The 22,052-nt window shown below is 51.4% G+C and overlaps 1 protein-coding gene across 3 annotated transcripts in view; it reads right to left on the bottom strand.

Moving 5' to 3' along the window:
• ice2 (interactor of little elongator complex ELL subunit 2) overlaps window positions 1-22,052 on the bottom strand; it is a 93,428-nt gene that overhangs the window by 50,634 nt on the left and 20,742 nt on the right. For all 3 annotated transcript variants that reach the window (XM_055910119.1, XM_055910120.1, XM_055910118.1), the window contains exons 4-9: window positions 17,734-17,853; window positions 17,520-17,654; window positions 16,878-16,994; window positions 16,508-16,667; window positions 9,542-9,723; window positions 1,418-2,216 (exon numbers count right to left, since the gene is read on the bottom strand). In XM_055910119.1, the coding sequence (XP_055766094.1) occupies window positions 1,418-2,216; window positions 9,542-9,723; window positions 16,508-16,667; window positions 16,878-16,994; window positions 17,520-17,654; window positions 17,734-17,853 (1,513 nt within the window). The remainder of the gene's footprint in view (window positions 1-1,417; window positions 2,217-9,541; window positions 9,724-16,507; window positions 16,668-16,877; window positions 16,995-17,519; window positions 17,655-17,733; window positions 17,854-22,052) is intronic.

Raw genomic sequence — 22,052 nt, 5'->3', positions numbered from 1 at the left:
GAACCTGAGCCCTAGGACCATACGTCGGGACTACCGGCCGTGGTGACTCCTTGCTGCCCCCAGTCCGCCTGGCCTTGCTGCTATTCCAGTTTCAACTCTTCTGCCTGCGGTTATGGAACACCCACCTGTCCCAGACCTGCTGTTTTCAACTCTTAATGATCGGCTATGAAAAGACAACTGACATTTATTCCTGATTATTATTTGACCATGCTTGTCACTTATGAACATTTTTGAACATCTTGGCATAGCTCTGTTATAATCTCCACCCGGCACAGCCAGAAGAGGACTGGCCACCCCTCATAGCCTGGTTCCTCTCTAGGTTTCTTCCTAGGTTTTGGCCTTTCTAGGGAGTTTTTCCTAGCCACCGTGCTTCTACACCTGCATTCTAGCTGTTTGGGGTTTTAGGCTGGGTTTCTGTATAGCACTTTGAGATATCAGCTGATGTACGAAGGGCTATATAAAATAAACTTGATTGATTGATTAACATGTAACACAGCAGTCCTGGGGGGACACATTAACATTTAACACAGCAGCCCTGGGGGGCACATTAACATGTAACACAGCAGTCCTGGGGGGACACATTAACATGTAACACAGCAGCCCTGGGGGGACACATTAACATGTAACACAGCAGTCCTGGGGGGACACATTAACATGTAACACAGCAGCCCTGGGGGGGACACATTAACATGTAACACAGCAGCCCTGGGGGGGACACATTAACATGTAACACAGCAGTCCTGGGGGGACACATTAACATGTAACACAGCAGCCCTGGGGGGGACACATTAACATGTAACACAGCAGTCCTGGGGGGGACACATTAACATGTAACACAGCAGCCCTGGGGGGACACATTAACATGTAACACAGCAGCCCTGGGGGGGACACATTAACATGTAACACAGCAGCCCTGGGGGGACACATTAACATGTAACACAGCAGCCCTGGGGGGCACATTAACATGTAACACAGCAGCCCTGGGGGGACACATTAACATGTAACACAGCAACACAGCAGCCCTGGGGGGACACATTAATATGTAACACAGCAGCCCTGGGGGGGACACATTAACATGTAACACAGCAGCCCTGGGGGGCACATTAACATGTAACACAGCAGCCCTGGGGGGACACATTAACATGTAACACAGCAACACAGCAGCCCTGGGGGGACACATTAATATGTAACACAGCAGCCCTGGGGGGACACATTAACATGTAACACAGCAGTCCTGGGGGACACATTAACATGTAACACAGCAGCCCTGGGGGGACACATTAATATGTAACACAGCAGCCCTGGGGGGACACATTAACATGTAACACATCCACAGCTATCATCATTACACACATACCGTGCTACAGTCTCATACTGAATATCTTTGTATCTGTCTGTGTTGATGGTTAATACTAACGTTTTTGTTGTACAGTCTTCCTGTTGTCTATTGGTCCAGATTGAGAAGGGGCGTCGACATACGTCTCTCCATCCTGGGTACTCTCCAGGTAGTTGGCCACACAGGGCTTCACCAGCGACTGGGGGTTTGGGTTGGAGAAGGGTTCTGCAGGCTGGAAGGAGCAGGGTCTGGCTGGATCCTGGGTCTGGTTGGTAGAGGGTTTGAGCATGGCCTTCTGCATGGCCAGGATCTGACCCAGCTGGTCACAGCCTCCTGGTACCTTAGCCTTCCTGGCCACTCTCCTTGTCCCAGTGGCGAGAGGTGGTGGTGAGGAGACAGAGGGGGATCGGGGGGTGTCATGTTGATGTGTTGGGGAGAGTTGGGTCACCGTGGTCGGGGGTAACCTGTTGGTGGTGGAGACTGGGGTTACAGGGTCATCAATCACCAGGCGCTCGTCTTCTGAGTCTCCACCGGAGGATACCTGCTCCTCCTGATTGGCTGAAGGGACAGTAGCAGTCAATGATTGTTCAGCAGAGCTCCTCCGCTCTCTCCCCTCTGTCTCTGAAACCACCTTCGTGTTTGTCCATAAGTTCACCTCTTCGTCCTGAGTTCTGCTGGTCTTAGATACCTCTTTAACCAGGGCCCCACTGCACTGTTTAGACTTGGTTTGAGGCTGACTGCCTGAGTCTTTCTGTAGATTATGGGTCTTCAGCCTCTTGGGGGACTGAGTCGTTTCTCCAAACGTTTCTAGGTCTGTGAGATCCAGTCCAAAGTCCAGACCAGAAGTCTCAAACGACACCAGCATCCTCTGGGAGCTCTCCTGTAGAGCACACACTGAGTAAGAGCTCTCCTGTAGAGCACACACACTGAGTTGGAGCTCTCCTGTAGAGCACACTGAGTTAGAGCTCTCCTGTAGAGCACACACTGAGTTAGAGCTCTCCTGTACAGCACACACACTGAGTTAGAGCTCTCCTGTACAGCACACACACTGAGTTAGAGCTCTCCTGTAGAGCACACACACTGAATTAGAGCTCTCCTGTAGAGCACACACTGAGTTAGAGCTCTCCTGTAGAGCACACACACTGAGTTAGAGCTCTCCTGTAGAGCACACACACTGAATTAGAGCTCTCCTGTAGAGCACACACTGAGTTAGAGCTCTCCTGTAGAGCACACACACTGAGTTAGAGCTCTCCTGTAGAGCACACACACTGAGTTAGAGCTCTCCTGTAGAGCACACACACTGAATTAGAGCTCTCCTGTAGAGCACACACACTGAATTAGAGCTCTCCTGTAGAGCACACACTGAGTTAGAGCTCTCCTGTAGAGCACACACACTGAGTTAGAGCTCTCCTGTAGAGCACACACACTGAGTTAGAGCTCTCCTGTAGAGCACACACACTGAGTTAGAGCTCTCCTGTAGAGCACACACACTGAGTTAGAGCTCTCCTGTAGAGCACACACACTGAGTTAGAGCCCTCCTGTAGAGCACACACACTGAGTTAGAGCCCTCCTGTAGAGCACACACACTGAGTTAGAGCCCTCCTGTAGAGCACACACACTGAGTTAGAGCTCTCCTGTAGAGCACACACACTGAGTTAGAGCTCTCCTGTAGAGCACACACACTGAGTTAGAGCCCTCCTGTAGAGCACACACACTGAGTTAGAGCCCTCCTGTAGAGCACACACACTGAGTTAGAGCCCTCCTGTAGAGCACACACACTGAGTTAGAGCTCTCCTGTAGAGCACACACACTGAGTTAGAGCCCTCCTGTAGAGCACACACACTGAGTTAGAGCTCTCCTGTAGAGCACACACACTGAGTTAGAGCTCTCCTGTAGAGCACACACACTGAGTTAGAGCTCTCCTGTAGAGCACACACACTGAGTTAGAGCTCTCCTGTAGAGCACACACACTGAGTTAGAGCTCTCCTGTAGAGCACACACACTGAGTTAGAGCTCTCCTGTAGAGCACACACACTGATTTAGAGCTCTCCTGTAGAGCACACACACTGATTTAGAGCTCTCCTGTAGAGCACACACACTGAGTTAGAGCTCTCCTGTAGAGCACACACACTGAGTTAGAGCTCTCCTGTAGAGCACACACTGAGTTAGAGCTCTCCTGTAGAGCACACACACTGAGTTAGAGCTCTCCTGTAGAGCACACACACTGAGTTAGAGCTCTCCTGTAGAGCACACACACTGAGTTAGAGCTCTCCTGTAGAGCACACACACTGAGTTAGAGCTCTCCTGTAGAGCACACACACTGAGTTAGAGCTCTCCTATAGAGCACACACACTGAGTTAGAGCTCTCCTATAGAGCACACACTGAATTTGAGCTCTCCTGTAGAGCACACACTGAATTAGAGCTCTCCTGTAGAGCACACACTGAGTTAGAGCTCTCCTGTAGAGCACACACTGAGTTAGAGCTCTCCTGTAGAGCACACACACTGAGTTAGAGCTCTCCTGTAGAGCACACACACTGAGTTAGAGCTCTCCTGTAGAGCACACACACTGAGTTAGAGCTCTCCTGTAGAGCACACACACTGAGTTAGAGCTCTCCTGTAGAGCACACACACTGAGTTAGAGCTCTCCTGTAGAGCACACACACTGAGTTGGAGCTCTCCTGTAGAGCACACACACTGAGTTGGAGCTCTCCTGTAGAGCACACACTGAGTTGGAGCTCTCCTGTAGAGCAGACACTGAGTTGGAGCTCTCCTGTAGAGCAGACACACTGAGTTAGAGCTCTCCTGTAGAGCACACACACTGAGTTAGAGCTCTCCTGTAGAGCACACACACTGAGTTAGAGCTCTCCTGTAGAGCACACACACTGAGTTAGAGCTCTCCTGTAGAGCACACACACTGAGTTAGAGCTCTCCTGTAGAGCACACACACTGAGTTAGAGCTCTCCTGTAGAGCACACACACTGAGTTAGAGCTCTCCTGTAGAGCACACACACTGAGTTAGAGCTCTCCTGTAGAGCACACACACTGAGTTAGAGCTCTCCTGTAGAGCACACACACTGAGTTAGAGCTCTCCTGTAGAGCACACACACTGAGTTAGAGCCCTCCTGTAGAGCACACACACTGAGTTAGAGCCCTCCTGTAGAGCACACACACTGAGTTAGAGCTCTCCTGTAGAGCACACACACTGAGTTAGAGCTCTCCTGTAGAGCACACACTGAGTTAGAGCTCTCCTGTAGAGCACACACACTGAGTTAGAGCTCTCCTGTAGAGCACACACTGAGTTAGAGCTCTCCTGTAGAGCACACACACTGAGTTAGAGCCCTCCTGTAGAGCACACACACTGAGTTAGAGCCCTCCTGTAGAGCACACACACTGAGTTAGAGCCCTCCTGTAGAGCACACACACTGAGTTAGAGCCCTCCTGTAGAGCACACACACTGAGTTAGAGCCCTCCTGTAGAGCACACACACTGAGTTAGAGCCCTCCTGTAGAGCACACACACTGAGTTAGAGCTCTCCTGTAGAGCACACACTGAGTTAGAGCTCTCCTGTAGAGCACACACACTGAGTTAGAGCTCTCCTGTAGAGCACACACACTGAGTTAGAGCTCTCCTGTAGAGCACACACACTGAGTTAGAGCTCTCCTGTAGAGCACACACACTGAGTTAGAGCTCTCCTGTAGAGCACACACTGAGTTAGAGCTCTCCTGTAGAGCACACACTGAGTTAGAGCTCTCCTGTAGAGCACACACACTGAGTTAGAGCTCTCCTATAGAGCACACACACTGAGTTAGAGCTCTCCTATATAGCACACACTGAGTTAGAGCTCTCCTGTAGAGCACACACTGAGTTAGAGCTCTCCTGTAGAGCACACACTGAATTAGAGCTCTCCTGTAGAGCACACACTGAGTTAGAGCTCTCCTGTAGAGCACACACTGAGTTAGAGCTCTCCTATAGAGCACACACTGAGTTAGAGCTCTCCTGTAGAGCACACACACTGAGTTAGAGCTCTCCTATAGAGCACACACTGAGTTAGAGCTCTCCTGTAGAGCACACACACTGAGTTAGAGCTCTCCTGTAGAGCACACACTGAGTTAGAGCTCTCCTGTAGAGCACACACACTGAGTTAGAGCTCTCCTGTAGAGCACACACACTGAGTTAGAGCTCTCCTGTAGAGCACACACACTGAGTTAGAGCTCTCCTGTACAGCACACACACTGAGTTAGAGCTCTCCTGTAGAGCACACACACTGAATTAGATGTAGGGTTAAGGTCAGGGTTAGGGGTTAGGGTACAGACAGCTAGGAGATGTAGGGTTAAGGTCAGGGTTAGTTAGGGTACAGACAGCTAGGAGATGTAGGGTTAAGGTCAGGGTTAGGGTACATACAGCTAGGAGATGTAGGGTTAAGGTCAGGGTTAGGGTACATACAGCTAGGAGATGTAGGGTTAATGTCAGGGTTAGGCTACATACAGCTAGGAGATGTAGGGTTAAGGTCAGGGTTAGGGGTTAGGGTACAGACAGCTAGGAGATGTAGGGTTAAGGTCAGGGTTAGGCTACATACAGCTAGGAGATGTAGGGTTAAGGTCAGGGTTAGTTAGGGTACAGACAGCTAGGAGATGTAGGGTTAAGGTCAGGGTTAGGGTACAGACAGCTAGGAGATGTAGGGTTAAGGTCAGGGTTAGGGGTTAGGGTACAGACAGCTAGGAGATGTAGGGTTAAGGTCAGGATTAGGCTACATACAGCTAGGAGATGTAGGGTTAAGGTCAGGGTTAGGCTACATACAGCTAGGAGATGTAGGGTTAAGGTCAGGGTTAGTTAGGGTACAGACAGCTAGGAGATGTAGGGTTAAGGTCAGGGTTAGTTAGGGTACAGACAGCTAGGAGATGTAGGGTTAAGGTCAGGGTTAGTTAGGGTACAGACAGCTAGGAGATGTAGGGTTAAGGTCAGGGTTAGGGTACAGACAGCTAGGAGATGTAGGGTTAAGGTCAGGGTTAGGGGTTAGGGTACAGACAGCTAGGAGATGTAGGGTTAAGGTCAGGGTTAGTTAGGGTACAGACAGCTAGGAGATGTAGGGTTAAGGTCAGGGTTAGGGGTTAGGGTACAGACAGCTAGGAGATGTAGGGTTAAGGTCAGGGTTAGGCAACATACAGCTAGGAAATGTAGGGTTAAGGTCAGGGTTAGGGTACAGACAGCTAGGAGATGTAGGGTTAAGGTCAGGGTTAGGCTACATACAGCTAGGAGATGTAGGGTTAAGGTCAGGGTTAGGGGTTAGGGTACAGACAGCTAGGAGATGTAGGGTTAAGGTCAGGGTTAGGCTACATACAGCTAGGAGATGTAGGGTTAGGGTCAGGGTTAGGGGTAAGGGTACAGACAGCTAGGAGATGTAGGGTTAAGGTCAGGGTTAGGGGTAAGGGTACATACAGCTAGGAGATGTAGGGTTAAGGTCAGGGTTAGGCTACATACAGCTAGGAGATGTAGGGTTAAGGTCAGGGTTAGGGGTTAGGGTACAGACAGCTAGGAAATGTAGGGTTAAGGTCAGGGTTAGGCTACATACAGCTAGGAGATGTAGGGTTAAGGTCAGGGTTAGGGTACAGACAGCTAGGAGATGTAGGGTTAAGGTCAGGGTTAGGCTACATACAGCTAGGAGATGTAGGGTTAAGGTCAGGGTTAGGGTACATACAGCTAGGAGATGTAGGGTTAAGGTCAGGGTTAGGGTACATACAGCTAGGAGATGTAGGGTTAAGGTCAGGGTTAGGGTACATACAGCTAGGAGATGTAGGGTTAAGGTCAGGGTTAGTTCGGCTACAGACAGCTAGGAGATGTAGGGTTAAGGTCAGGGTTAGGGGTTAGGGTACAGACAGCTAGGAGATGTAGGGTTAAGGTCAGGGTTAGGGGTTAGGGTACAGACAGCTAGGAGATGTAGGGTTAAGGTCAGGGTTAGGCTACATACAGCTAGGAGATGTAGGGTTAAGGTCAGGGTTAGTTAGGGTACAGACAGCTAGGAGATGTAGGGTTAAGGTCAGGGTTAGGGTAAAGACAGCTAGGAGATGTAGGGTTAAGGTCAGGATTAGGCTACATACAGCTAGGAGATGTAGGGTTAAGGTCAGGGTTAGGCTACATACAGCTAGGAGATGTAGGGTTAAGGTCAGGGTTAGTTAGGGTACAGACAGCTAGGAGATGTAGGGTTAAGGTCAGGGTTAGTTAGGGTACAGACAGCTAGGAGATGTAGGGTTAAGGTCAGGGTTAGGGTACAGACAGCTAGGAGATGTAGGGTTAAGGTCAGGGTTAGGGGTTAGGGTACAGACAGCTAGGAGATGTAGGGTTAAGGTCAGGGTTAGGGTACATACAGCTAGGAGATGTAGGGTTAAGGTCAGGGTTAGTTAGGGTACAGACAGCTAGGAGATGTAGGGTTAAGGTCAGGGTTAGGGTACAGACAGCTAGGAGATGTAGGGTTAAGGTCAGGGTTAGGGTACAGACAGCTAGGAGATGTAGGGTTAAGGTCAGGGTTAGGCTACATACAGCTAGGAGATGTAGGGTTAAGGTCAGGATTAGGCTACATACAGCTAGGAGATGTAGGGTTAAGGTCAGGGTTAGGCTACATACAGCTAGGAGATGTAGGGTTAAGGTCAGGGTTAGTTAGGGTACAGACAGCTAGGAGATGTAGGGTTAAGGTCAGGGTTAGTTAGGGTACAGACAGCTAGGAGATGTAGGGTTAAGGTCAGGGTTAGGGTACAGACAGCTAGGAGATGTAGGGTTAAGGTCAGGGTTAGGGGTTAGGGTACAGACAGCTAGGAGATGTAGGGTTAAGGTCAGGGTTAGGGTACATACAGCTAGGAGATGTAGGGTTAAGGTCAGGGTTAGTTAGGGTACAGACAGCTAGGAGATGTAGGGTTAAGGTCAGGGTTAGGGTACAGACAGCTAGGAGATGTAGGGTTAAGGTCAGGGTTAGGGTACAGACAGCTAGGAGATGTAGGGTTAAGGTCAGGGTTAGGCTACATACAGCTAGGAGATGTAGGGTTAAGGTCAGGGTTAGGGGTTAGGGTACAGACAGCTAGGAGATGTAGGGTTAAGGTCAGGGTTAGGCTACATACAGCTAGGAGATGTAGGGTTAGGGTCAGGGTTAGGGGTAAGGGTACATACAGCTAGGAGATGTAGGGTTAAGGTCAGGGTTAGGCTACATACAGCTAGGAGATGTAGGGTTAGGGTCAGGGTTAGGGGTAAGGGTACATACAGCTAGGAGATGTAGGGTTAAGGTCAGGGTTAGGCTACATACAGCTAGGAGATGTAGGGTTAAGGTCAGGGTTAGGGGTTAGGGTACAGACAGCTAGGAAATGTAGGGTTAAGGTCAGGGTTAGGGTACAGACAGCTAGGAGATGTAGGGTTAAGGTCAGGGTTAGGGTACATACAGCTAGGAGATGTAGGGTTAAGGTCAGGATTAGGCTACATACAGCTAGGCGATGTAGGGTTAAGGTCAGGATTAGGCTACATACAGCTAGGAGATGTAGGGTTAAGGTCAGGGTTAGGGTACAGACAGCTAGGAGATGTAGGGTTAAGGTCAGGATTAGGCTACATACAGCTAGGAGATGTAGGGTTAAGGTCAGGATTAGGCTACATACAGCTAGGAGATGTAGGGTTAAGGTCAGGGTTAGGGCTTAGGGTACAGACAGCTAGGAGATGTAGGGTTAAGGTCAGGGTTAGTTCGGCTACAGACAGCTAGGAGATGTAGGGTTAAGGTCAGGGTTAGTTAGGGTACAGACAGCTAGGAGATGTAGGGTTAAGGTCAGGGTTAGGGGTTAGGGTACAGACAGCTAGGAGATGTAGGGTTAAGGTCAGGGTTAGGGTACAGACAGCTAGGAGATGTAGGGTTAAGGTCAGGATTAGGCTACATACAGCTAGGAGATGTAGGGTTAAGGTCAGGATTAGGCTACATACAGCTAGGAGATGTAGGGTTAAGGTCAGGATTAGGCTACATACAGCTAGGAGATGTAGGGTTAAGGTCAGGGTTAGTTAGGGTACAGACAGCTAGGAGATGTAGGGTTAAGGTCAGGGTTAGGGTACAGACAGCTAGGAGATGTAGGGTTAAGGTAAGGGTTAGGGTACATACAGCTAGGAGATGTAGGGTTAAGGTCAGGATTAGGCTACATACAGCTAGGAGATGTAGGGTTAAGGTCAGGATTAGGCTACATACAGCGGGTAGTTGTTTGTTTATAGCTGGAGTCTCAGTCATGAGTTGGAAGACATTCTTGGTTCCAGTCTTGTTGACTGACAGCTTCATGCTCTCCTCATGGAACAGCAGACTCCTCTCTCTCACAGTCATCTCTGTCTGCAGCAGTGGAGGGTCGATGTACACCGTCTTACTCTGGCTACTGCCTGCAATACAGATAGATTACAGGTCTGCTGGTCCACATCATGAAAACGAGTTTATTAAACAGATGTCGACTTTATGGCAGGTCTGAACATGGTAGATCTCTCATTGGACTGTCCAACGTTGGTCTGACCAATTGGAATCTATGCTTCAAAACAGTTTTGATCACCTGGACTGGGAAATGTTCCGGGTCACCTCTGGGAATAGTACAGACGTATACACTGACTCTGTGACTGGGTTCACCAGGAAGTACATAGAGGATGTTGTTAAGACTGTGATGACTAGAACTTATCCAAACCTAAAAACGTGGATAGATGGCAGCATTCATGCAAAAGGAAAGTGTGAACCACCGCATTTAACCACGGCAAGGTGACTGGGAACATGGACGTGTACAAACAGACCAGCTATGACCTCTGTAAGGCAATCAAATAGGCACAAACGACAGCACAGGGACAAAGTGGAGCTGCAATTCAACGGCTCAGACACACAATATGTGGCAGGGAGTCCAGGCAATCACAGACAATAAAGGGAGAGCCAGCCACGTTGAGGACACCACCACCTCGCTCCCGTACAAGTTAAAGACCTTGTTCGCCCGCTTTGAGGACACCAACACCTCGCTCCCGTACAAGTTAAAGACCTTGTTCGCCCGCTTTGAGGACACCACCACCTCGCTCCCGTACAAGTTAAAGACCTTGTTCGCCCGCTTTGAGGACACCAACACCTCGCTCCCGTACAAGTTAAAGACCTTGTTCGCCCGCTTTGAGGACACCACCACCTCGCTCCCGTACAAGTTAAACACCTTGTTCGCCCGCTTTGAGGACACCAACACCTCGCTCCCGTACAAGTTAAAGACCTTGTTAGCCCACTTTGAGGACACCACCTCGCTCCCGTACAAGTTAAAGACCTTGTTCGCCCGCTTTGAGGACACCAACACCTCGCTCCCGTACAAGTTAAAGACCTTGTTCGCCCGCTTTGAGGACACCACCACCTCGCTCCCGTACAAGTTAAAGACCTTGTTCGCCCGCTTTGCGGAAAACACTACCTCGCTCCCGTACAAGTTAAAGACCTTGTTCGCCCGCTTTGAGGACACCAACACCTCGCTCCCGTACAAGTTAAAGACCTTGTTCGCCCGCTTTGAGGACACCACCACCTCGCTCCCGTACAAGTTAAAGACCTTGTTCGCCCGCTTTGAGGACACCAACACCTCGCTCCCGTACAAGTTAAAGACCTTGTTAGCCCACTTTGAGGACACCACCTCGCTCCCGTACAAGTTAAAGACCTTGTTCGCCCGCTTTGAGGACACCAACACCTCGCTCCCGTACAAGTTAAAGACCTTGTTCGCCCGCTTTGAGGACACCACCACCTCGCTCCCGTACAAGTTAAAGACCTTGTTCGCCCGCTTTGAGGACACCAACACCTCGCTCCCGTACAAGTTAAAGACCTTGTTCGCCCGCTTTGAGGACACCACCACCTCGCTCCCGTACAAGTTAAAGACCTTGTTCGCCCGCTTTGAGGACACCAACACCTCGCTCCCGTACAAGTTAAAGACCTTGTTCGCCCGCTTTGAGGACACCACCACCTCGCTCCCGTACAAGTTAAAGACCTTGTTCGCCCGCTTTGAGGACACCAACACCTCGCTCCCGTACAAGTTAAAGACCTTGTTCGCCCGCTTTGAGGACACCACCACCTCGCTCCCGTACAAGTTAAAGACCTTGTTCGCCCGCTTTGAGGACACCACCTCGCTCCCGTACAAGTTAAAGACCTTGTTCGCCCGCTTTGAGGACACCACCACCTCGCTCCCGTACAAGTTAAAGACCTTGTTCGCCCGCTTTGAGGACACCACCACCTCGCTCCCGTACAAGTTAAAGACCTTGTTCGCCCGCTTTGAGGACACCAACACCTCGCTCCCGTACAAGTTAAAGACCTTGTTAGCCCACTTTGAGGAGACCACCTCGCTCCCGTACAAGTTAAAGACCTTGTTCGCCCGCTTTGAGGACACCAACACCTCGCTCCCGTACAAGTTAAAGACCTTGTTCGCCCGCTTTGAGGACACCACCACCTCGCTCCCGTACAAGTTAAAGACCTTGTTCGCCCGCTTTGAGGACACCAACACCTCGCTCCCGTACAAGTTAAAGACCTTGTTAGCCCACTTTGAGGACACCACCTCGCTCCCGTACAAGTTAAAGACCTTGTTCGCCCGCTTTGAGGACACCAACACCTCGCTCCCGTACAAGTTAAAGACCTTGTTCGCCCGCTTTGAGGACACCACCACCTCGCTCCCGTACAAGTTAAAGACCTTGTTCGCCCGCTTTGCGGAAAACACTACCTCGCTCCCGTACAAGTTAAAGACCTTGTTCGCCCGCTTTGAGGACACCACCACCTCGCTCCCGTACAAGTTAAAGACCTTGTTCGCCCGCTTTGAGGACACCAACACCTCGCTCCCGTACAAGTTAAAGACCTTGTTCGCCCGCTTTGAGGACACCAACACCTCGCTCCCGTACAAGTTAAAGACCTTGTTAGCCCACTTTGAGGACACCACCTCGCTCCCGTACAAGTTAAAGACCTTGTTCGCCCGCTTTGAGGACACCAACACCTCGCTCCCGTACAAGTTAAAGACCTTGTTCGCCCGCTTTGAGGACACCACCACCTCGCTCCCGTACAAGTTAAAGACCTTGTTCGCCCGCTTTGAGGACACCAACACCTCGCTCCCGTACAAGTTAAAGACCTTGTTCGCCCGCTTTGAGGACACCACCACCTCGCTCCCGTACAAGTTAAAGACCTTGTTCGCCCGCTTTGAGGACACCAACACTTCGCTCCCGTACAAGTTAAAGACCTTGTTCGCCCGCTTTGAGGAAAACACCACCTCGCTCCCGTACAAGTTAAAGACCTTGTTCGCCCGCTTTGAGGACACCACCACCTCGCTCCCGTACAAGTTAAAGACCTTGTTCGCCCGCTTTGAGGACACCACCACCTCGCTCCCGTACAAGTTAAAGACCTTGTTCGCCCGCTTTGAGGACACCACCACCTCGCTCCCGTACAAGTTAAAGACCTTGTTCGCCCGCTTTGAGGACACCACCACCGAGCCACCAACGCGAGCCCCGCCTCTCATGAAGACTGTGTGCTACTGATCTCTGTCGCTGATGTGAGGAAGTGATTTAAGCGTGTTAACCATCGCAAGGCTGCTGGCCCAGACGGTATCCAAAGCCACGTCCTCAGAGCATATGCAGACCAACTGGCTGGAGTGTTGTGTGTGGCTCAGTTGGTAGAGCATGGCGCTTGCAACGCCAGGGTTGTGGGTTCATTTCCCACGGGGGGACCAGGGTTCAATTCCCACGGGGGGACCAGGATGAATATGTATGAACTTTCCAATTTGTAAGTCGCTCTGGATAAGAGCGTCTGCTAAATGACTTAAAATGTAAATGTAAATGTGTTTATTGACATATTCAATCTCTCCAAATACCAGTCTGTTATCCCCACTTTCTTCAAGATATCCACCATTGTTCCTGTACCCAAGAAAGCAAAAGTAACTGAACTAAATGACTGTCGCCATGTAACACTCCCTTCTGTCATCACAAATTGCTTTAAAAGACTAGTTAAGTTATATCCTACCTCTCCCAGGGTTAGGGTCAGGATGAGGGGCTTTAACCCCTCATCCTGACCATAACCCCATCCCTGGGAGAGGTAGGATATAACCTAACCCCTCATCCTGACCCTAACCCTGGGAGAGGTAGGATATAACCTAGCCCCTCATCCTAACCCTGGGAGAGGTAGGATATAACTTAACCCCTCATCCTGACCCTGGGAGAGGTAGGATATAACCTAACCCCTCATCCTGACCCTAACCCTGGGAGAGGTAGGATATAACCTAACCCCTCATCCTGACCCTAACCCTGGGAGAGGTAGGATATAACCTAGCCCCTCATCCTAACCCTGGGAGAGGTAGGATATAACTTAACCCCTCATCCTGACCCTGGGAGAGGTAGGATATAACCTAACCCCTCATCCTGACCCTAACCCTGGGAGAGGTAGGATATAACCTAACCCCTCATCCTGACCCTAACCCTGGGAGAGGTAGGATATAACCTAAGCCCTCATCCTGACCCTAACCCTGGGAGAGGTAGGATATAACCTAACCCCTCATCCTGACCCTAACCCTGGGAGAGGTAGGATATAACCTAACCCCTCATCCTGACCCTAACCCTGGGAGAGGTAGTATATAACCTAACCCCTCATCCTGACCCTAACCCTGGGAGAGGTAGGATATAACCTAACCCCTCATCCTGACCCTAACCCTGGGAGAGGTAGGATATAACCTAACCCCTCATCCTGACCCTAACCCTGGGAGAGGTAGGATATAACCTAACCCCTCATCCTGACCCTAACCCTGGGAGAGGTAGTATATAACCTAACCCCTCATCCTGACCCTAACCCTGGGAGAGGTAGGATATAACCTAACCCCTCATCCTGACCCTAACCCTGGGAGAGGTAGGATATAACCTAACCCCTCATCCTGACCCTAACCCTGGGAGAGGTAGGATATAACCTAGCCCCTCATCCTAACCCTGGGAGAGGTAGGATATAACTTAACCCCTCATCCTGACCCTGGGAGAGGTAGGATATAACCTAACCCCTCATCCTGACCCTAACCCTGGGAGAGGTAGGATATAACCTAAGTTATATCCTACCTCTCCCAGGGTTAGGATGAGGGGCTAGGTTATATCCTACCTCTCCCAGGGTTAGGGTCAGGATGAGGGGTTAGGTTATATCCTACCTCTCCCAGGGTTAGGGTCAGGATGAGGGGTTAGGTTATATCCTACCTCTCCCAGGGTCAGGATGAGGGGTTAGGTTATATCCTACCTCTCCCAGGGTTAGGGTCAGGATGAGGGGTTAAGTTATATCCTACCTCTCCCAGGGTTAGGGTCAGGATGAGGGGTTAGGTTATATCCTACCTCTCCCAGGGTTAGGGTCAGGATGAGGGGTTAGGTTATATCCTACCTCTCCCAGGGTTAGGGTCAGGATGAGGGGTTAGGTTATATCCTACCTCTCCCAGGGTTAGGGTCAGGATGAGGGGTTAGGTTATATCCTACCTCTCCCAGGGTTAGGGTCAGGATGAGGGGTTAGGTTATATCCTACCTCTCCCAGGGTTAGGGTCAGGATGAGGGGTTAGGTTATATCCTACCTCTCCCAGGGTTAGGGTCAGGATGAGGGGTTAAGTTATATCCTACCTCTCCCAGGGTCAGGATGAGGGGTTAGGTTATATCCTACCTCTCCCAGGGTCAGGATGAGGGGTTAGGTTATATCCTACCTCTCCCAGGGTCAGGATGAGGGGTTAGGTTATATCCTACCTCTCCCAGGGTCAGGATGAGGGGTAGGTTATATCCTACCTCTCCCAGGGTTAGGGTCAGGATGAGGGGTTAGGTTATATCCTACCTCTCCCAGGGTCAGGGTGAGGGGTTAGGTTATATCCTACCTCTCCCAGGGTTAGGGTCAGGGTGAGGGGTTAAGTTATATCCTACCTCTCCCAGGGATGGGGTTATGGTCAGGATGAGGGGTTAGGTTATATCCTACCTCTCCCAGGGTTAGGGTCAGGATGAGGGGCTAGGTTATATCCTACCTCTCCCAGGGTTAGGGTCAGGATGAGGGGTTAGGTTATATCCTACCTCTCCCAGGGTCAGGATGAGGGGTTAGGTTATATCCTACCTCTCCCAGGGTCAGGGTCAGGATGAGGGGTTAGGTTATATCCTACCTCTCCCAGGGTCAGGATGAGGGGTAGGTTATATCCTACCTCTCCCAGGGTTAGGGTCAGGATGAGGGGTTAGGTTATATCCTACCTCTCCCAGGGTCAGGGTGAGGGGTTAGGTTATATCCTACCTCTCCCAGGGTTAGGGTCAGGGTGAGGGGTTAGGTTATATCCTACCTCTCCCAGGGTTAGGGTCAGGATGAGGGGTTAAGTTATATCCTACCTCTCCCAGGGTCAGGATGAGGGGTTAGGTTATATCCTACCTCTCCCAGGGTCAGGATGAGGGGTTAGGTTATATCCTACCTCTCCCAGGGTCAGGATGAGGGGTTAAGTTATATCCTACCTCTCCCAGGGTTAGGGTCAGGATGAGGGGTTAGGTTATATCCTACCTCTCCCAGGGTTAGGGTCAGGATGAGGGGTTAGGTTATATCCTACCTCTCCCAGGGTTAGGGTCAGGATGAGGGGTTAGGTTATATACTACCTCTCCCAGGGTTAGGGTCAGGATGAGGGGTTAGGTTATATCCTACCTCTCCCAGGGTTAGGGTTAGGATGAGGGGTTAGGTTATATCCTACCTCTCCCAGGGTTAGGGTCAGGATGAGGGGTTAAGTTATATCCTACCTCTCCCAGGGTCAGGATGAGGGGTTAGGTTATATCCTACCTCTCCCAGGGTCAGGATGAGGGGTTAGGTTATATCCTACCTCTCCCAGGGTCAGGATGAGGGGTTAAGTTATATCCTACCTCTCCCAGGGTTAGGGTCAGGATGAGGGGTTAGGTTATATCCTACCTCTCCCAGGGTCAGGATGAGGGGTTAGGTTATATCCTACCTCTCCCAGGGTTAGGGTCAGGATGAGGGGTTAGGTTATATCCTACCTCTCCCAGGGTTAGGGTCAGGATGAGGGGTTAGGTTATATCCTACCTCTCCCAGGGTTAGGGTCAGGATGAGGGGTTAAGTTATATCCTACCTCTCCCAGGGTCAGGATGAGGGGTTAAGTTATATCCTACCTCTCCCAGGGTTAGGGTCAGGATGAGGGGTTAAGTTATATCCTACCTCTCCCAGGGTTGGTTTTGACCACTACAGGTAACTCCCATGGATCAGTGAAGGCAGGACCGTGGTTGTCCAGCAGTCTGACCAGACTTTCTCTACTCAGGACAACATGGGGTTCATACCGACCACTCAGCTTCTCCGCATTACTGTCAGTACTGACGCCCTAAACGTGAAACAAATACCAAACATTAGTGTATAAAATGAGGACTCAAAGACATAACACTGATTAGAAACATCAATGGAAGAGTGTTGCTGGAGTGTATTTAATAGTTCATATACAAAGGCCTCCCAAAGACTGAGATCCAACCTGACAACAACAACCAATGATGTCTCTCTTTGTTGTAGTAATTAAGAAGTCGAGCATCATTCTTACAGAGTGTGAGAGCTTGGCTTTCTTGACTGGAGGGATGTCTGATGAAACAGTCTCATAGTCAAATGCCAACTGTGCTTCATTAGGCACCACTTTGTGGTCTGTGATCACGACTTCGCCCTGCAGGCACACAGGAGGAGAAGACAGGTTCTGGGACTCAAGTACAAAGGAGAACAGTTTATAGTACTACTATTATATAGAATACATTATTCTACTATATCTCACTATAGTATTACTGTTATATGGAATACATTATTCTAGTATATCTCACTATAGTATTACTGTTATATGGAATTCATTATTCTAGTATATCTCACTATAGTATTACAGTTATTTATAAATTGGGTGGTTCCAGCCCTGAATGCTAATTGGCTGACAGCCGTGGTACATCAGACCGTATAACGCGGGTATGACAAAACATTTATTTTTACTGCTCTAATTACTTTAGTAAACAGTTTATAATAGCAATAAGGCACCTCATGGGTTTGTGGTATATGGTCAATATACCACGACTAATGGCTGTATTCAGGCACTCCGCGCTGTGTCGTGCTTAAGAACAGCCCTTAGCCGTGGTATATTGGCCATATACCACACCCCCTCATGGCTTATTGCTTAAATATAATATATTATTCTAGTATATCTCACCATAGTGAGCAGCTGTTTCTCAAAGTTGAGCTGGAGGCTGGAAGAGAAGTTTCCTCCTGTGAGGCTGGTTATCTCCTGGATCTGATAGAGTTGGGGATACATCCTCATCTGGTCCAGACAGGCTCTCAGGTACTCCTGGAACAGAAAACCATGACAGTACCGTACAGAGTTGTAACATCAGCAGACTACTAACCAGGAAGTAACAGTGCATTACCTCTGAGTAGAGAGCGGCCCCTTGGGATATGTAGTTGTAGTCGTCGGGACACATCCTGGCCACTTCCTGCAGGTACCTCATGAACTCTGACCTCTCACTGTTCACATGCAGCAACAGAGTCTGATCGGCATAGATGAACAGGGTTAGTGCTAGATCGGGTAGGGTGAAGGCAAGCTGCCATTATAATCTGACGGGGAGGGAGGCACAGGTCACAACATTGAGTTCTGTCAATGTCAATGCATGTTTTACAGTTACAGTCACAGGCACAGGCTCTGACCTTACAGGCACAGGCTCTGACCCTACAGGCACAGGCTCTGACCTTACAGGCACAGGCTCTGACCCTACAGGCACAGGCTCTGACCCTACAGTCACAGGCTCTGACCCTACAGGCACAGGCTCTGACCCTACAGGCACAGGCTCTGAACTTACAGGCATAGTCACAGGCTCTGACCTTACAGGCACAGTCACAGGCTCTGACCTTACAGGCACAGTCACAGGCTCTGACCTTACAGGCACAGTCACAGGCTCTGACCTTACAGGCACAGTCACAGGCTCTGACCTTACAGGCACAGTCACAGGCTCTGACCTTACAGGCACAGTCACAGGCTCTGACCTTACAGGCACAGTCACAGGCTCTGACCCTACAGTCACAGTCACAGGCTCTGACCTTACAGGCACAGTCACAGTCACAGTCACAGGCTCTGACCTTACAGGCACAGTCACAGTCACAGGCTCTGACCCTACAGTCACAGTCACAGGCTCTGACCCTACAGGCACAGTCACAGGCTCTGACCTTACAGTCACAGGCTCTGACCCTACAGGCACAGTCACAGGCTCTGACCCTACAGGCACAGTCACAGGCTCTGACCCTACAGTCACAGTCACAGGCTCTGACCTTACAGGCACAGTCACAGACTCTGACCTTACAGGCACAGTCACAGACTCTGACCTTACAGGCACAGTCACAGACTCTGACCTTACAGGCACAGTCACAGGCTCTGACCCTACAGGCACAGTCACAGGCTCTGACCTTACAGGCACAGTCACAGGCTCTGACCTTACAGGCACAGTCACAGGCTCTGACCTTACAGGCACAGTCACAGGCTCTGACCTTACAGGCACAGTCACAGGCTCTGACCTTACAGGCACAGTCACAGGCTCTGACCTTACAGGCACAGTCACAGGCTCTGACCCTACAGTCACAGGCTCTGACCTTACAGGCACAGTCACAGTCACAGTCACAGGCTCTGACCTTACAGGCACAGTCACAGTCACAGGCTCTGACCCTACAGTCACAGTCACAGGCTCTGACCCTACAGGCACAGTCACAGGCTCTGACCCTACAGGCACAGTCACAGGCTCTGACCCTACAGGCACAGTCACAGGCTCTGACCCTACAGGCACAGTCACAGGCTCTGACCCTACAGTCACAGTCACAGGCTCTGACCCTACAGTCACAGTCACAGGCTCTGACCCTACAGTCACAGTCACAGGCTCTGACCCTACAGTCACAGTCACAGGCTCTGACCCTACAGGCACAGTCACAGGCTCTGACCCTACAGGCACAGTCACAGGCTCTGACCCTACAGGCACAGTCACAGGCTCTGACCCTACAGGCACAGTCACAGGCTCTGACCCTACAGGCACAGTCACAGGCTCTGACCCTACAGGCACAGTCACAGGCTCTGACCCTACAGGCACAGTCACAGGCTCTGACCCTACAGGCACAGTCACAGGCTCTGACCCTACAGGCACAGTCACAGGCTCTGACCCTACAGGCACAGTCACAGGCTCTGACCCTACAGGCACAGTCACAGGCTCTGACCCTACAGGCACAGTCACAGGCTCTGACCCTACAGGCACAGTCACAGGCTCTGACCCTACAGGCACAGTCACAGGCTCTGACCCTACAGGCACAGTCACAGGCTCTGACCCTACAGGCACAGTCACAGGCTCTGACCCTACAGGCACAGTCACAGGCTCTGACCCTACAGGCACAGTCACAGGCTCTGACCCTACAGGCACAGTCACAGGCTCTGACCCTACAGGCACAGTCACAGGCTCTGACCCTACAGGCACAGTCACAGGCTCTGACCCTACAGTCACAGGCTCTGACCCTACAGTCACAGGCTCTGACCCTACAGGCACAGTCACAGGCTCTGACCCTACAGGCACAGTCACAGGCTCTGACCCTACAGGCACAGTCACAGGCTCTGACCCTACAGGCACAGTCACAGGCTCTGACCTTACAGGCACAGTCACAGGCTCTGACCCTACAGGCACAGTCACAGGCTCTGACCCTACAGGCACAGTCACAGGCTCTGACCCTACAGGCACAGTCACAGGCTCTGACCCTACAGTCACAGTCACAGGCTCTGACCCTACAGTCACAGTCACAGGCTCTGACCCTACAGTCACAGTCACAGGCTCTGACCCTACAGTCACAGTCACAGGCTCTGACCCTACAGGCACAGTCACAGGCTCTGACCCTACAGGCACAGTCACAGGCTCTGACCCTACAGGCACAGTCACAGGCTCTGACCCTACAGGCACAGTCACAGGCTCTGACCCTACAGGCACAGTCACAGGCTCTGACCCTACAGGCACAGTCACAGGCTCTGACCCTACAGGCACAGTCACAGGCTCTGACCCTACAGGCACAGTCACAGGCTCTGACCCTACAGGCACAGTCACAGGCTCTGACCCTACAGGCACAGTCACAGGCTCTGACCCTACAGGCACAGTCACAGGCTCTGACCCTACAGGCACAGTCACAGGCTCTGACCCTACAGGCACAGTCACAGGCTCTGACCCTACAGGCACAGTCACAGGCTCTGACCCTACAGGCACAGTCACAGGCTCTGACCCTACAGGCACAGTCACAGGCTCTGACCCTACAGGCACAGTCACAGGCTCTGACCCTACAGGCACAGTCACAGGCTCTGACCCTACAGGCACAGGCTCTGACCCTACAGGCACAGGCTCTGACCCTACAGTCACAGTCACAGGCTCTGACCCTACAGTCAAAGTCACAGGCTCTGACCTTACAGGCACAGTCACAGGCTCTGACCCTACAGGCACAGTCACAGGCTCTGACCCTACAGGCACAGTCACAGGCTCTGACCCTACAGGCACAGTCACAGGCTCTGACCCTACAGGCACAGTCACAGGCTCTGACCCTACAGGCACAGTCACAGGCTCTGACCCTACAGGCACAGTCACAGGCTCTGACCCTACAGGCACAGTCACAGGCTCTGACCCTACAGGCACAGTCACAGGCTCTGACCCTACAGGCACAGTCACAGGCTCTGACCCTACAGGCACAGTCACAGGCTCTGACCCTACAGGCACAGTCACAGGCTCTGACCCTACAGGCACAGTCACAGGCTCTGACCCTACAGGCACAGTCACAGGCTCTGACCCTACAGGCACAGTCACAGGCTCTGACCCTACAGGCACAGTCACAGGCTCTGACCCTACAGGCACAGTCACAGGCTCTGACCCTACAGGCACAGTCACAGGCTCTGACCCTACAGGCACAGGCTCTGACCCTACAGGCACAGGCTCTGACCCTACAGGCACAGTCACAGGCTCTGACCCTACAGGCACAGTCACAGGCTCTGACCCTACAGTCACAGTCACAGGCTCTGACCTTACAGGCACAGTCACAGGCTCTGACCTTACAGGCACAGTCACAGACTCTGACCTTACAGGCACAGTCACAGGCTCTGACCCTACAGGCACAGTCACAGGCTCTGACCCTACAGGCACAGTCACAGACTCTGACCTTACAGGCACAGTCACAGACTCTGACCCTACAGGCACAGTCACAGACTCTGACCTTACAGGCACAGTCACAGGCTCTGACCCTACAGTCACAGTCACAGGCTCTGACCCTACAGTCACAGTCACAGGCTCTGACCCTACAGTCACAGTCACAGGCTCTGACCTTATAGGCACAGTCACAGGCTCTGACCCTACAGGCACAGTCACAGGCTCTGACCCTACAGGCACAGTCACAGGCTCTGACCCTACAGGCACAGTCACAGGCTCTGACCCTACAGGCACAGTCACAGGCTCTGACCCTACAGGCACAGTCACAGGCTCTGACCCTACAGGCACAGTCACAGGCTCTGACCTTACAGGCACAGTCACAGGCTCTGACCCTACAGGCACAGTCACAGGCTCTGACCCTACAGTCACAGTCACTGGCTCTGACCTTACAGGCACAGTCACAGGCTCTGACCCTACAGTCACAGTCACAGGCTCTGACCCTACAGGCACAGTCACAGGCTCTGACCCTACAGTCACAGTCACAG

This window comes from Salvelinus fontinalis, unplaced genomic scaffold, assembly GCF_029448725.1.
Source record: "Salvelinus fontinalis isolate EN_2023a unplaced genomic scaffold, ASM2944872v1 scaffold_0001, whole genome shotgun sequence".
Classification (NCBI taxonomy): domain Eukaryota; kingdom Metazoa; phylum Chordata; class Actinopteri; order Salmoniformes; family Salmonidae; genus Salvelinus; species Salvelinus fontinalis.
The sequence above is the reverse complement of the archived record's forward strand: the minus strand, read 5'-3'. Positions and strand labels throughout refer to the sequence as shown.